The 17,231-nt window shown below is 36.6% G+C and overlaps 1 protein-coding gene across 6 annotated transcripts in view; it reads left to right on the top strand.

Moving 5' to 3' along the window:
• The window catches only part of LOC101265676 (probable protein phosphatase 2C 51), a 29,701-nt gene extending 12,797 nt beyond the window's left edge, over nt 1-16,904 (top strand). For 4 of the 6 annotated variants that reach the window (XM_004247282.4, XM_010328105.4, XM_069289289.1 and 1 more), the window contains 13 exons: nt 712-856; nt 1,078-1,252; nt 1,781-2,003; nt 4,378-4,881; nt 5,457-5,514; nt 8,625-8,712; nt 11,851-11,925; nt 13,053-13,136; nt 13,272-13,415; nt 14,638-14,719; nt 15,958-16,040; nt 16,178-16,232; nt 16,333-16,904. In XM_004247282.4, coding sequence (XP_004247330.1) covers nt 712-856; nt 1,078-1,252; nt 1,781-2,003; nt 4,378-4,881; nt 5,457-5,514; nt 8,625-8,712; nt 11,851-11,925; nt 13,053-13,136; nt 13,272-13,415; nt 14,638-14,719; nt 15,958-16,040; nt 16,178-16,232; nt 16,333-16,389 — 1,773 coding nt within the window. In that variant the 3' untranslated portion in view covers nt 16,390-16,904. Of the gene's footprint in view, nt 1-711; nt 857-1,077; nt 1,253-1,780; nt 2,004-4,377; nt 4,882-5,456; nt 5,515-8,525; nt 8,713-11,455; nt 11,571-11,850; nt 11,926-13,052; nt 13,137-13,271; nt 13,416-14,637; nt 14,720-15,957; nt 16,041-16,177; nt 16,233-16,332 lie in introns of those variants that run through there. The other 2 variants (XR_003248266.2, XM_019215705.3) reach the window with 2 other exon arrangements.
• The last annotated feature ends 327 nt before the right edge of the window (nt 16,905-17,231 follow it).

Genomic DNA, 17,231 nt, shown 5'->3' with positions numbered 1-17,231 from the left:
CACTCACTCATCTACAGTGCTGCATGATCTATCCTGCTAATGCTGTCATCCCTGTTAATGCATTGAAGAAAGAAGATTTTGCTACTAATATCACCTAAACAGGTGTTGCATAGTGTTTGTTTCAATGCTGAGGCAAACGAAAAGAGAATCATCTAGGTTTTTTCAATGATACTGGATACTATAGTTAGATGGAAAGAACGTGAAGCCCACGACGAAATGAGAAACTATATGTTCCAAATCAATTCCCCTATTGAAAAAATTAGATTTCCAAAGATCTTGATTGCTCTGTCTTACCTAAAAGAATATAACTCTTGCAAAAAATTTCCTTTATCATTGTCATGATGAGAAGTTTCTGTTGTGTTTTTTCTCTCTATCTTGGTTATGATCTTCTTTCAAAATGAAGACTGATATCTTTGTCTGTTCATTTGAATATCGACCATTCTTGAGCTCATTACTTGGGATAAGTATTAGTCTTTAGTTTCTTTACCTACAAAGTGAATGAAATGATAACCTCTACAGTCCCTGCTATCTGCATTCAGTCTATTTGACTGTATCAGCACTGTGTTTAAATGTGATATCTGCATTAACTGTGGGCATCAATATTTGTTGAGAAGTTGATGAAATTTTGGATTGTTATGCCGAGTCATCTTCAAGCATTTCTGCTTCGTACATGAATGCTAATGGTTACAAGAATTCTTCCACTTGTCTCAGGTTGAAGGAAACCACAGCAACTTTGGATGTTTCTACCTATCTGAGAACCTTGATGTTAACGATGAGTATACCTTCTGGGTTCAGAAGGACATCGATGAATATGAACATGAGCTTCTCCATGCTTTACCTGATAGCATTGGTCAAGGTAAGCAGTGAAAGTTGTGTGCTTTGGCGATGTGATTGTTCGTTCTTTGTTATCTGTACTAATTGTCTGCTTATTCTCTTGATATTTTTTCATTACCAAGCTCCACTGCTGCAATTTCGCTGTTGACTTCTCTGAAATGGCTAGACCACATTTGAAGTCCATTATCCGCCAAGCTGCTATGAAACATAAGAACTAATTTCCACTTGCCTTGTTAATTGTAGGTGGAGCTTTAGATCTATATAATGATCAGCACATGTGCATGCACTTTGGGATGAACTTTAGTGATAATAACGACCAGTGCATTAATCCTGAAGGCTTTGCAAGGTTCCTTGGGTTGCTTGAATCTATTCCATTCAATGATAGCAGTACAAATGATCATGCCAGAGCAGATTCTAGGTACTTTTCGGTGAATTGTTTTGTTAGTTAATGTTGCATCCGCTATGTAATAATCCTTGTAAAATGATCTGCAGCATATATCAATCTCTGTATGAATTGCACTGCTAACAATGATCTTATGACACATTGGTTCATGGACTTACTAACATATTCTAATGGATTCTACTATTGTTTTGCTTGATCAGCAATCTGCTCACGTATCACCATTAGATCATATGATGCGTGATTTGACAGATAATTTTATTTGGATTGATTGGAAATGTTTTTACCCTCTTAACTTGTTAAAATTGTTGTCATGAGTTCCATGTTATTATACTTCTGTTTCTACTTCTCCATATATGGCTTATTCTTCATCTGCTTTGTCTTTATGCTTGATCAGTATGGATTGCTGATCTGTGCATGTCTTCGTTGTATTGTTTGTTCCAAAGCTTCTGTGCAGATTTTAAATTATCTGTATCTTTTGCTTTCCTTATGATATATACTTGATCTATACTTTCTTTTTATGTCGAATCAATTTTATATTACAAGGTACATTCTAAAGAAGAAATATGATCGTGGATCTTATGGTGAAGTTTGGATAGCTTTTTATTGGAATTGTTCTCATGTCATCAAGTCTCCAAAAGGTAGCAATTTTTCAGCCTATACCATGAATGAGGGGGCTAATAATGAAACAAGGAGGAACCCATCATCTGCTGATGTCTGTGATGATGGCCCTTCCAATAGCAGCATGTTCATTTTGAAGCGTATCATGGTAATTTTGATATCCTGGAATTGGATCTTCAGAATATTTCTTAGATTTGATTTGATCATGCTGGTTAATCTTTTATTCTTACCTCTTGAGGTTAATGGCGTTCAAAAATTTAAGAACAGTGGTTTTCATGTTGATTAGGTACAACAAAATTTGCATTTGAATTTTCTTTTATCATATTCCCCTTCCCACCTTTGACGCTCCACGTAAATGACCTTCACAAGCTCTTTTCCCACTTTTCTCAAGCAGTAATGCTTTATGGATGACTCGAGCATTAATAATCTTTGTGGAAGAATTAGTCTATATGAAGTCAAGACGAAAATTCAACTTAGTTGATGTTGTCAGGCTCCAGCAGTCGCATTCTGCTTTGCAATTTCAAGGTGCATACTTGAGCATGGTACAATGTCTATTGGTGTGATCGAACCTGTTTTTGTTTCCCCGCTCGTCCGCTCCACATACCGGGGTAGATTAAGTATATGTATGATGGTGCTAAGACCCGGGTCAGGATTGTGGGAGGCGACTCGGAACACTTCCCAATCTTGATGGGGTTGCACTAGGGATCTACTCTTAGCCCATTTTTATTTGTCTTGGCAATGGATCCTCTTATGCGACACATTCAAGAGGAGGTGTCATGGTGCTTGTTATTTGCAGATGATATAGTTCTTATTGACGATACGCAAAGCAACATTAAAATGAGGCTGGAGGTCTAGACAGAACGTGGAGTCAAAAGGTTTTAAGTTGAGCAGGATCAAGATTGAGTACCTAGAGTGCAAGTCCAGTAACGCGTTCCATGAAGCGGACGTGGAAGTGATGCTTGAAACTCAGGTCATCTCCAAGAAAGCTAGTTCCAAGTACCTAGGGTCAATTATCAAAGGTGATTGGGAGACTTAGGAGGATGGCACACATCGTATTGGGGTAGAGTGGATGAAACAGAGCTCACTTCCGGTGTTTTGTATGATAAGAATGTGACGCCGTTACTTGAAGGTAAGTTCTATGAGTGGTAATTAGACCGAAGATTAGAGTAATTGAGATGGGGATGTTGATATGAATGTGTGGGCACGCCAGGAAGGATAAGAGAATGAAGTTCCTGGCCAAGGTAGGATGCCCCCCCATGGAGGATTAGATGTGGAAAGTGAGGTTGCGATAGTTCAGACATGTGGAGAAGATGTGTGGGTTCCCGATTGAGGAGGTTCAAGAGGCTGCCTATTGAAGGCTTGAGGAAGGGTATAGGTAGGCCTAAAAAGTTTAAAACATCACAAATATCTTCTGTTTGTGCTAGTAGTTTTTGCTCACACCAAAAATAAAAAAGGCCTAAATAATTCATTTTAAGATTCTGAATATGTTGTTCTGAGTCCCTCAAAGCACCTCTTGTTCCTCACAATCCAAATTGACTACCAAATGCATGCTGGACAATCTTCCATCTTTTTCCTTCTTGCTCACATTATTATCCATACTGTCTTAGAACATCTGCACAAAAAAAAAAAAACATGAGGAAGAGGCACCTGCAAACATTTTCCCTTTGTATATTAACAAAAACCATTTTAGAAAAAAAAAAGCTATTTAAAAAAAGGGACGTTCCATTTTTTGAATGGTTTAGTAAACCAGAAATGTCTCTAATTGGAAACATGTTTGTTTTCAGAAGACAAACAGGCTAGTTTCTGAGATAATTGGATTCACATCATGGCAGTTGGTTTGGCAGTTAGAACTGAAATGTCTAGTTTTGTTGGATTTGAATAATAGTAGTCGCTTGGTAGGGCTAGATCTACTGTGTAATGCATTTAGTACATGCTGTGAACCTCACTTTTTCGGTGATGCAATGTTGTCTGTTACCTCAGATGGCTGCATAGTGCTCATATGGTATTTCCTGCCGTGGATCTAGACTATTTTATGCCCATAACCATTGTTGTAGGCGGGAAGAATTTAAATAAGGAAAAGAAACAGTTTTCTTCGACATGTATGATCTCCTTGTGTAAATCAGAGTTTGTTGTTTAAGTTATCTGGTCTCAGTACTTTCTGGGCATTAGTTTGGATTCTTCTGAATAGTATTGCTATCTTATGCATCTGTTTCAGATTTTCTCTAATTCTTCTGTAGAATCTTGCTAGAGTGTATAGTATGTGGTGATCTCTTTTATCATTCGTTTAGGTTTCCTTTTTCTGCCTTTCTTGTACCTTGGTTTTTAGTTGTTTTCTTACCTTTTTAGGCGAGCTTAACACTTTGATTCTTTGGTTATTTTGATTTTGTTTTGTTTACTGGTAGACCTAGATTTTTAAAAGTATCCTCGTAAGATGTTTTGTTGGATTAAAATGAGATTGGTATTCAGTTTTGCTTTTTGGTTATCAAAGTCCTTCTGTTTATTAAACTAGCAACTGTAAACAGGTAGAGAAAGGCACTGCTGTCTATTTAAGTGGGCTACGGGAGAAATATTTTGGTGAACTCTTCTTGAATGCTTATACTGTTCTTGGAGGTTCACTACAGGCTGAAGAATCAAATTCCCTCTTGCTAAATGCAAGACATGATCTGCATGATTCCGTGGGAATATATGAATCAGCGGATCTAGAAAGGCAAGGCACTTTGAGGTTCGACAAAGTATATGGTAAAAAGGAGGATATGCAGAGAACTGCCTTTGAGGATGGCCTTAATCACATTGCCAGATATGTAGAGTCTTTCGAGTCTCGATCCAATGAGATATGGCTCGTGTTTCGCCATGAAGGGATATCCTTATCAAAGCTTCTCTATACAGCTGAAGAAGTGATAAATGATTCAGAGGGAGGAAATGAAAATATAAAGCATATTCAGATATTACATCCATCAAAATGGTGGAAATGGTTGAAGACAACAGAAGCAGGGCGACAAGAAATGCGTAATCTGATTTGGCAATTGGTATTTTCATGATATGATATATCCCTCTTTCAATATTGTTTTTTCTTTCTCCGCAATAAATACTTGTTGAGATGCTGTTCCTTGGTCATATGGATTTTGATTCACAATCTCGTGTAGCTTTTTCATCCTTTGTCTTAGTTGTAAATCATGTCTTTCATTGACGTTTTCTATAGGATACGCAGTTATGGTGCTATTATTCCAGATTAGATTGTTAAGGAGCACACTTTGCCATGTAGAGGTGGCTGCAAATATTTCCACATGCTTGCAAAAACATTTCTCTGAGTGTTGTTACATTGGCAACCTAGAGCCCCAAAATATTCTTGTTTCCATTATTATTGCTACAGGTTTAATCATCTGGAATCCAGTCATGCAGTAATGAATGTTGGGTTTCTTGTGTGAAAACCTGATATTCAATTGAAGTAACTACTAATAACTAGAATATCATGGTTTACGTACTAACTTTTCTTGCAGTTTTTTTATATGAAAGGCTCCTTCAAGTATCTTCTTCCATCCTGACTGACGATCTTCCATTTTCCTCACTAGGCTGTTCATTTCTATGTTTCTGTTCTATGCAGTTGATGTCACTTAAGTCTTGTCATGATCGCAATATCACCCATAGAGATATAAAACCTGGTGAGAGTTTTTCATTATTTATACATAAATTTCTGTACTAGTTTCTATCTGAGAAAGGAAAGATATTATTGCTTTGTCTGTGTGGTAGTGATGTGTTATCTAAGCTTTTTTTTTTTTGGGTCCGTCTTGAATCCACTGATATGCTGTATGTAGAAGGATCCTATGTGTAGAACACACATCTTATTGTGGAAAGGGTCTTCTTCTCTGTTACGCATCGGTGAATACCTGTGGGTAGTGTATAATCAGGTCTCAGCCAAGTTCAGCTGTTTTTGCCAGTTAAGAAGTGAAAGAATTTTGGTAAAAAAAAGGACAGGAAAATGTACTCTATTTTGACAGCTGACATTTTTCTTTTGAGTGGTGCAGAGACTACTTATCTGATGTTTACATATAGCTAAGGCCACAATCGAATTCTCATTTCTCACAGTTAAGCAAAAGTTCAGATTGAGCAACAAAATAAGAAAAGAAGAGAGATAAACTGAATGGTTTCAGGGAAAAGACCCTTCTCACTTTCTGGGTGTTTTAAAATGAAGATTTCGGGCAATGACACAGTGTAATTACACATCACAACATTTTGCATCAGTTTAAGTATAATATCTGCTAAGAAAATGAATTTTGAGCCTAAGACAACCCCCAGTGCTAGTTCAAGTGGAGGACCAAGACTATATAAGGAGTCTACAATCCATATAATTAACTGTGTGGGATTCTAACGCGGACAGCATGCTAAGGCCTGATATATGGAGCATGGAGAAACATAATATGGGTGGCCCAATATTGAATAGCCGACATCAATAGCATATTGAATTGTGTGACCATCTCATTTAAAAGATAAAGTTATTAAATAGGGAAAACCTTTATTTACTTAATAAAATTATGCCTTCCAACATGCCCCTTCACATGCTAGAGTGTTTTTCTTTTAATGGGTCAAGCATGTGAAATTTATTTAATAGAGGGTTGTAATGAGATTTAAACCAAGGACTTTTACCTTCCCCGGTACTATATTGAGAAAATAGACATTATGTGTAATTAAACCCTAAAAGTTAGCTCGATGAGGATTCACGGCTATATAAGGAGACTACAGCGTATGCATTTAGCTGATATAGACTCTGATGTACTAAAGAATTTGTTTTTCTGCTGGCCTTTTGTCTGAATTAGTTCAATATAACCGATGAGAACAACTGCCTTGTTATTAGAAGATATATTGCAGTTGGAGGAGGAGGATGTTGCTCCAAAGCAAAAGACTTTTGGAGTATTACTCTCTGTAACTCACAAGGAAAGATGGTGAAGTAAAGGTAGTACCAGAAATATAAGAAATATATGTTCTTATTTCTTAATTATGCCAACCAAAGTCAATTGAAGGACAATACTCTTTTCTCTGTGTATCTTTATTTTTCTGTAGTTCTTATGTAACATTTGAGCCTGTATTCCCAAAGATGACGGTTGAGTGGTTGAGACATAAAGAGTAATAATTTGGAGATTCCACGATTCTAATCTTAGCTACTTAGTATGAGCCCATCTTCTCCAAGCTTGTTGGGCATGATTGTCCAGGTTGTGGGCTTTATCAGACACCCGGTGGATTAGTCGAGGTGTGCCAAGTCGGCCATGATACAGTCCGTCATCTAAAAAGAGATTGTGGATTTCAAGAAGAAGAAAAAACTTCTTTATATTTCTTGATGAATATACAACCTATTGAGAATGTAATTAACTAATAAAAATGTTCTATCTCTAACAGCTTAAGCTTTTAGATGAGATGGTTACACACTTCAACATGGCGGAGCAGGCAGAGGTCCTGGGATTGAATCTCACCGTCACCCATATCAAAAAAAGAAATTCCATGTGCTTGACACATTTCTCTTAGGTAATTATATTCTCAATACACCCCCTCACGTGTGGGCCCGATTCTTTTTCATGGGCCAAGCACGTGGAAATTCCTAGAACCTTTGCCTGCTCTGATACCATGTTACCCATGAGAATGAGTACTTGTACAATGAGTCCCAAGACTAAATAAGGAAAGACCATATCACATAATCAGTTATAATCAATGCAATATCATTCTACTCCTATAATTATTAAGCTACCAGTATCAGTCAACGCTCTCCCTCAAGTTGGTGCAAAAATGGTGCACATGCCCAACTTGCTAGTTAGTGTACTAAAAGTCCGTATGATGAGGCCTTTGGTAAAAACATAAGTTAGTTGCTTTGCCAATGACACATGGACCAAACTCAAGATATCGTGCGTAACTTTTTCTTTGATGAAGTATCGACCTATTTCAACGTGCCTTGCTTGTCTTGCTTGACTTCACAAACACCCTGGATTATACTCTATATTTTGCCTAAAGAAAGAAAACTCGACCTCTTAGATTAAAACGAAACCCTATTGTGTGAGGCAGATAACTCACCTCAAAAAGGTAGCAATGGCTCAGATACTATGGAAGTTTCAGGAAGAAGAAAAAGTTTCTGTATGTTTCTTGAGGAATATAGAACCCATGAGAATGGGTAGTATACAATGAGTTCTAAGACTAATACAATATCATTCAACTCCTATAGTTAAGCTATCCGTATCAATCAATAGAAAGTTACCTTTGAGCCTTGAAAGTGAAGAACTAGAGTTTGATCTGAGATCTTTTTGTTAAGACTCCAGTTGAAGAATTAGATGGAAACAGTTTTATTGCAACTGTGATAAGTGTGTCAGTAAGAAAAAGAAAAGGTATGTTTTCAATGTGCCAACACAGTCTAATTTAGTTGAAAATAAGTTTCAAAAATGTTTGATATGGGTTTTCTCTTGAGTTGTTGATTATAATTTTTTATTTGTCAGCATGTCGTGTCTTAACTTCTAATTTCTCTTTGATGCTAGATAAAGGTCTGTGATTTTATGTTAATATATGGTTTCTGGTTTCTTTTTTTCTTTTATCTTACTTAATGAAACTGTGTTCATGAGCTTTCTAGGGTTTATTTAAAGGATCCACTATCCTTATGCTTGTGAAGTACTGTTGTCAAATTTTCATTGTTTTGAAGGATTTGGAGTTTCCATATTAACTTTGTACAATATATCGAGACCATCTTATATAGAGATGGAATTCTTACATTAATATTCTTTGCAATTCTATATGCAAGAGAATATGGTCATTTGCTTCGAGGATCAAGATTCTGGGAGGTGCTTGAAAGGATATCCGAATGAAGATGAGAATTATATAACTAAAATGTACGTCAATTATCTTTTACTTCCACATCTGTTATGTTGAGTTGTCTTCTACTTTATAGATAACGGCTAAATACTGTTTCTATTATTTCCACAGCTTTTGTGTTGAGTTGTCTTCTACATTATAGACAACTGCTTAATGCTGTTTGATGTTTAAATGGATTCTCGAGTGATCTCAAATGTGCCCCTGTGTTTGGTGTAAACCTCGTTGCATCATAGCTGTTTTATTAGAGTCCTGTGGATTCCATCTCTTGATACTTCATCAAGTGTCGGAAAGTTATCCATACGGAAAATGTAACTCTTATTTTCCAGGGATTTCATGAAACTAATCTCTGTGACGACAATGTGGTCTTGTTTCCTCCTATGAATTTCTTAATTTAGTGATTAAATATTTCCTCCTGTGTAAAAGACAAAGGAAGAGAAGATATATATTGAGGACTTGATGATCCACTGAATACAAGACTATTTTTTGGTCCAAACACAATACACATATTTTTTACTGCTTATAGCGGAAGAATTTTATTTATAATAAGGATCATTCATACAAAAAGGAACTGATCTAAGTGAGTCAGTTCCATTCGTATCTCTATCAAGAGTATTAGTAAGAAAGGACGTAGATGCTTCAAAAATATGAGGTTTGTTAGTAAATTTGACGTTAACATTCTAACAAAGAGAACACTTTACTTCTAACACCTCCTTTCAAAAAGTTTTAAGTCTTAGTAAAGTAATTTAGTTAAGGAAATCAGTACCTAGAAGGTACAGTACAGATGACAAATATTGTGTACTTGATCAGGACCTACACAAAAACAGCATCTAAGTGATCTAACAGGTCCATGAAATCAGAACAGGTTCTGGAAACATTTAAATTTTACAAATTTATTCATTTCCTTTGTTCCTCCATAACATCTTTTCTTCCTCTCCTGCATACTTTCCAATTGTTCTTGAGTTTTCTCTTTACATTTTGTCCTCGCCAACAGTTCAGTAATTCCTCAAAGCTTTGTGGCATCACCCAGAACAGATCTGCCAGGTTTTATTGCAATATATCAGCAGATGATTAAGAGATTCTGCAGCGAATTCACACAAGAAGCATCTATACTGAATCCCTTTTTCTGCAAATTATCCTGGGTCAAGCAAGCATGCTAAGCTACAACCCACCCCAAACATGCAACTTTGCTTGGGGCCTTAGTTTCCACAACAATTTCCATGGTCAGAATGTCTCGGAATCAAGATACTGATCTTGTAACCATCAATAGCCAGGATTCACCATATCTCTTCCCATGTTATTTTCCAATTAAACCCAAGTGTCTTCCGTGCTTTCTTCAAATAATTATTGTCTGCATTTTCTGCAAAAAAGCACTAGCTTCACCCAGTCCCCAATCATTTAAGTCTCTCCTAAGCTGAAATTCCCATTCTTTTTCCGTAAAAGCAGTCAGCCGTCAAGCAATTTTGTGATCACATGCTAAAAATGACTGGAAATTGGGTAGTATCTGAAGGTCCTTTTTATGACAAGGCAACAAGGAGAGAATCTTTCACTAGGCCAACTGGAAAGAAGTAACTACAGGTAAAAAGCAAGGTGGCCTTCAGAAACGTGAAATTACAAAACAAGGCTCTGAAGATGAAATGGCTGAGGAGGTTCATCCCAGAAAGCCAACTTTTGTGGGGAAGAGTCATCAAGATAAAATATGGGGAGGAAGACTAGTGGATGATTAAAGTGGTTATCACTCCATATGGGGGTCAGTCTATGGAGATCCATCAGGGCTCACTGGCCATTTTTCCAGGACTGCTCATTCATCAAGTGAATGATGGAAAACAGAGCTCTGTTTGGAAACACAACTGGCTAGGGAATTATAGTCTCCAACAAATATTCCCAAGACATATTCAGCTTGGTGAACTTAGTGGTGCATCAACATAAGACCATGGTAGAAATAAGGATAGATCATGGAGGAAGTGCTATCACTTCCAAAAGAATGCTGAATCACTGGGAGATACAGAGGATGACAGAATTTTGCAAAATATTGGAATCCTTTAGTGGTCTTCATGGGGGACTGATTTGCTCAGATGGAAGGAACACATCTCTGGCTTATTCAAGGTGAGAGGAATGCTTATAAAATGATGAGCTGGGTAAACTTTCAGATTGTAGACTGGTCTTGTAAACACATTTGAAAGACGTAAATCCCACAGAAGGTAGCCTGCTTTGTTTTGTTATTAGCAAAAGCAGCTGTCCTTACTCAAGATAATCTGGCAAGAAGAAAGATAACTCTTTGCTGAAGATGTTTTCTTTGTGGAGAGGAAGCAGTGACAGTTAATCATCTATTTCTACACTGCAAAACTAAAGTTCAGTTTTGTGGACTTTTCATCAGTGTTGGAGGCATCTCTTGAATAATGTCTGGAAAGATCACTGAAATTTTACATAGTTGGGAGGAAGTAGGAGTTCGGGCAGAAGACAGGAGTATATGGAGAATTATCCGTGCAAGGATTTGGTGGACAATCTGAAAAGAAAAGGAACTCCAGGTGTTTTGAGGATTTGAGTAACTAGTGCACAAGATCAAATGGAATTGCCTTTTGTATTTTATTTTATTTTTTTGGTGCAAACAGACTTATACAAAGGATAGGTGATGTTATAGATACAATTTAGGATGGCAGGAATTTTAAACAAATATCTTGTAACACTACAGTTTTCCTGCTTTCAGGAATTTCCTTGTTTCAAGAGTTTTTAGTTTCAGTGAAAGCTAATCATATTGTGCAGTTTCCTCAGAATGGGAGGTCTGGCAAGATAAAGAAGAAAGAAAGGACAGGATGGAGGTGAGGGAGCTGGGGAAGATATGAAAGAGTGAACTCAGACGAGAAGAAAATGAGGCCTGGTAGGGGTGGGGGTGGATTCTCTTTAACTTGTACTTTTTGGATTGGAAAGAACGTTAATCTACTTTTTTCTTGATAAGGTTTAAAGTTGTATATTTAAGTCTCTACGAATAAAGGGGAAGCACGAATATACAAACTCTAAATGAAGTTACTCATCAATATTTGTTCCTCATTGGACTGACGCATATATTATTAGTGATAGTCTGTTCGATTAGATGAATAATTGTTATAGAATCTTTCTTTTCTTATAAACCTATTCTTAGTGACCTTATTGATTTTCAGGCGTATTATTGACTTCGGTAGTGCAGTAGATGAGTTCACACTGAAGCACTTGTATGGGTCTGTTGGTCCTTCAAGGTATTATATTTTTTGAATCTTTCATTTCAGCTCTTTTTGCATTATACTGAATGATATCAAGGTGCTTTGAACTTGTAATGTGCATTTACTTGTAAACCCTAGTTTGTGAGTGGTTACTTCTCTTCTAATTAGGATCAAAGAATGTACTTATTTGGGAATCATGGTAGCCCAGTTAGTTGGTTAGGACCCTTGTAATCCTCTCACCAAATTTCCCTTCCCCTCACCCTTATGTATAATTAAAAATTCGGATAAAGAGAAAAAAGGACTGTACATATTTGCCTGATATAGAATTCAGATGTCATTTACAGTCATGTTTGCGTACCATCAGTTTGCAATATTGACTATTAAGTTAAGAATACTACTGAGTTCCTTATTTGCTACCACTAGTTATGGTGCGGTCATCTTTATATACTTGCCTATTATGTTCATATTCGATGAGGAGCATGTGACGGCTTTATGTTCCTTTCTCTCTCTCTCTCTCTCTCTCTCTCTCTCAGTTTTCTGGCTGAATGTTACTTAAGCATGTATATTTAACTGACAACCACACAGACACACTATCAATAATTACTGGCTCCACCACTCACCCTTGTTATCTGCTTACTTTAGAGCATATCCAGGACATACTCATAGTAATTTAAATGGTTGGATCTAAAGATGGTGATATATCAAAAGCTAAAAGGATGACATGTCATGGGACACGCCAACCAAAAGAAAAACACTTCTCCGTAATGTTGTGTATGGTTTCTGGAGTGTATCACTTATTCTAGTTCTTCTGTTACTCTTGCTAGTGTTTGGTTTCTAGCTGTCCATTTCCACGCACTGTGATTACCAGCTGAGCATTACCATTTATGGGCTAAGCGCAGGCCTTCCTACAATATCTGGAAGTATAGTCAAGAGGTCATAAAATTTCTGGAAGTATAGGCTGAACATGAATTCATTAGGGAAGTTTTTTGATAACCTAAATGATGTGATTTTTTGTGCTGGGAATGTATAGTTAATAGGTCATAAAATCTCTTTGCTTCTCCTTACCAATTTTTCTGTAGTGTATTGAAGAATTCTACCGCCTTTTTTATTCTTAGATATTTCTTTTTATTTATCTCAGTTCTTTTTCCTTTTCTTTTTAACAGAGATGAACAAACTTATGAATATACTCCACCTGAAGCTCTTTTGAATGCAAGTTGGTACCAAGGGCTGACTCCCACCACCATGAAGTATGTCAATTCTTGTTAATTGTGAATTTTGGTTCTGGTTATATGCGCTGTTATTATGTTAGTGTACTCCACTGTTCTATAACATTAATTCTGCACTAGTCTCGTGGAGCTTCTCATTATGTCTATGTTTAACAGGTATGATATGTGGAGTGTTGGTGTAGTAATCTTAGAACTGGTTTTGGGTACGCCAGACGTGTTTCAGGTGAGTTCTAGAACACAGGCTCTCTTGGACCAGCACCTGGAGGGTTGGAATGAAAGCTTGAAGAAGCTTGCATACAAGTAAGTCCAGTTTAGATCAATGATTGTTTTATACCTTCTCAACTTGGTAGAAAAATTTCCTGTGTAAACCATATATGTTGTGCTTATGTCCATTCTTTTGCCCAATTAAAACTGATTGGTATTTGGTTTACAAAATTGGTACCATAAAATAAGGACAGTTGTGATGTTTTCAGTTAATCATGCACAAAAAGGCATTGTAGATTTTCCTTTAGGATAAGTGTCAAGGCAAGATGTCTCTGTTCTGCACAGTTGAAATCAGAACTGTGAGGATTAAAAGTTGATGCAAATATGTCTTAGCAATGACGTAATTTTCTGCAGCAAAGTGCGTTTAAATGATAGGAAATATGGCGAAAAAGAGAGTGTGTGACTGTGAGAGAACAAAAGAGATGTATTGAAGACCTGATGATTTGCCTGCAAGACACACCTCTTCATTGGTGTTAAGCACAACATGTGTGATAATTCTTCTAATACTACATTGTAATGCTAATGGTTGGAACCAACCAAGATGTATGTCGTCCGACCCGACCTCAGACTCTTTCTTCCCCACCTACACAAGTGGTTTTTTAACCCAAATTAGGAAAAGTTCTGTTAGGTTCTTAGTAGCAATCGGCGGATTGCTAACGAGCAGATGCCCTGTGCTCTATCAATCTAGTCCCAGTCTTTCCAGCAAGCGAGCGAGTGAGCAACACTCTAATACTGATCGTAATTTACTCTTCTTAGTTGTTGACTTGCAGCCTGTAATTTGATAGGGTATCACATATGGCTAAAGACTTGATTGAAATAGGTAGTGTCCTTTTGTTAGCTATTAACAACTAATTTAGATCCCAAATTTAATTTTAAATGACTAAATATTTATTAGAAAATTGAAAGGAAGTTAAATATCTCAAACAATCTTAAGCAAATTGGCATCATACCAAGTGCACAGTTTATTTAGGACTTTTTCCTTACGAAATCATCAACAGTCTCTTTACAACTGAATTTCGAATTTTTTCCCTCTTTTATCAGTATCTGTCTAAACATACGTCAGTGGATATTTGCTCTGATCAATTTGTGCTACTTGTTAATCATCGCATTTGAGAAGAAAGGATTCTTGTTGGTATAGTTCAATTTAAAAGGAACTCTACAATTTTTACGTGGATATTGTTGATTTGATGTATTCTACTCGGTAATTCCAGTCAGGTTGACATTCTGCTAAATATAGCTGCAATGTTTCTTTTGACAGACTCAGATCTTTCATGGAAATGTGTATTCTGAGCCCTGGAGTTACCTCAAAACTTCATCAAACTAGATCAAAATATAACCAGGTGAGGTGTCTTCTTTCTAAATCCTATTGGTCCACATTCTGTCTGTTGCCTGGGTTTTGTACAAGAGATTTATGTTTGACAAAAATGAGTACTCCCTCCCTTTAAATTTTGTTTGTCTTACTTTTTTTTAAGTCAATTCAGAGAAAGCTGTTTCTTTCCTTTTTTCGTAACACTTTAATTCCAACTTTCCACATGACTTGTTTAAGACCACAAGATTAAAAGCATTTTGGTATATTCTATGTATATTTAATTTAAGATCACAAGATTTAAGTGTCTTCCTTTCTTTTTTAAACTCCGTCCAAGTCAAAACCAGACCAACAAATTGAAACGGAGAGAGTAGTTCTTACCCACTTTCAATGTGATTAAGTTACTATTCTTATTTGGACCTGCTGCAAAAGTGGGGTTTGTTGGACACAAATATTGAGAATCAATGTCATTACTCATTACCGCAGCTTAGGCTCTTGCTATGATGTTCGAGTTACACCAATACAAATTTGATTTGTTCAGTGTCATTAGTTTTTACTAATTTTGTATTCTTCTATTCTTTTTTTTTTTTGTTTATTGTGTTTTGACATATAAATGGATGTCTGCTATTGAAATTCTTTTCCCTGGATGCTAGCGTACCTGTTAATATTAGGCAAGAACAGAAATCTCACGTAACAGGAGACATTAGGTGGTGAAAACGTATTACAGTTTCACATCTAACCTGTGAAAAATGTTTTTTTGACTTTTCTGACAATGAATAGTTTTGGGAGTTATATAACCAAGAAAAAGAATAAAAATCTCACATGTAACAGGGATATCAGGTGGTGGAATCTTGTGATTCAGTTTCACATTAAATTTGCAAAATGCTTTTCCACATTACTAAACCTAATGGTTTTGTGAGAGACAATATTTGTCTGATGATTAGAGTGTATTGTTCCGAGTGTGACTTCTGTTCCACATTTGCAGTCTAGAAAATCCTAGCTGGTGGCAATAAATATTTTCAGAAATGTTCTGTCAAAATTCTTTTTTCCAATTTTATTTTTTTTTTGCGATATTTGATTCTTAGTTCATCTCCTTCGCATCTTTCCAAGAGCTTATTCAATTTTATTGCTTTTGATGTATGCCACTAAATATTATTACTACCTGTTTTTATTTCTGAGATAATCTTTATAGATAGGAATGATGATTAGTTTCAGGGTTTAGAGCTATGGACTCATTAGTTTTGATTTCTAAGTTCCTATTTCTTCATTCAGGGCTCTGCTTCACCAGCTCCTTGGAAATGCTCTGAAGAGTTCTTTTCTCATCAAATTAAAAACAGGGATCCTCTGAAGATAGGGTTCGTATTCATATCTGTACTGCACATTCCCTACCGGAATCCTGAGGCCCTCTTTCCTTTTTTCAGAAGGACAATCTATGAGACGCAACAAAGTTTCAAATTGCTAGCTCTCTGAAAATAATTTTTGATTGCTGCAGGTTCCCGAACATATGGGCACTGCGGCTAGTACGTGAACTATTACAATGGAATCCTGTAAGCTGCCTTGAAACAGTCGATGCTAATACCTACATTTGTGTTTGTGTTCTAAAATTAGTATTTCATTCTGAATTCTACAACTACATCTTCATTCCAGGAAGATCGACCAAGTGTAGATGAGGCTCTAGAACACCCATACTTCTCGCAAAAGTGATAAAATACCAGGTGGGATACCTGCTCCTGTATGAACAGCTTAAAGACGACACAACCTGCATACCTTTACCCGAGGTTCTGTGATTCGGTTGCCTTGTGGCCCATTCCCCACCTCTCTCTCTCTTGAAATGTCCCAATGGGACACTGGGGCTTCACAAGTGAAGCTTATGGTTATTTCATTGAACTTATTGCCATTTGCCTGGTGTGTAAGCTGAAGGAATAGAGAAATGGGCAGCAAAGAATGAAGAGCTGGAAGAATAGGGATATTTCTTTGTTTCTTTACCTTGCAGCATGGAATTTCTTGAACCAATATTTCAATGTTGATTGTTTGGGAGGATAAGCATGTCATGTCTTTTAGGATTTTAGTTATGTACATGGATGGTATATAGTTCACAATAACATAGTTTAGTTTAACCTGTCATAGCTAACACAAAAGGTCATAAACACTATATGGAGCTGTGGAAACTTTCAATCTTTGGAAGCTTATAGCATATTTGGTAATCCTATTAAGTACAAGCAGAACCATGAAATGGTGTGGTTGAAGGTTGAGACTCCTCTTATATTCTCATAGCCCAATGGGGTAGTACACATCATTTTCTTTGTGGCAAACTAAAAATCAAGAACTGGGCAAAGCTATGTACATCATACATTATAAACAAGAGTGAACTCCAACATTTATATGGACCTCGAATAATGACTACATTGCACTAATATTTACAAAAAAATGTTGGTGCTTCTTGACACCAACATAAAATAAGTTCCTGAGTTACGCTCTCAGCATATTTTGCTCATTCCAGAAGTGCACAAGCTGAGAAATTCTATCAAAAGCAATGGTAGATACAC

Source organism: Solanum lycopersicum, chromosome 9 (genome assembly GCF_036512215.1).
Source record: "Solanum lycopersicum chromosome 9, SLM_r2.1".
Lineage (NCBI taxonomy): Eukaryota > Viridiplantae > Streptophyta > Magnoliopsida > Solanales > Solanaceae > Solanum > Solanum lycopersicum.
Note: the sequence above shows the minus strand (reverse complement) of the source record. Positions and strands in the feature narration are given on the sequence as shown.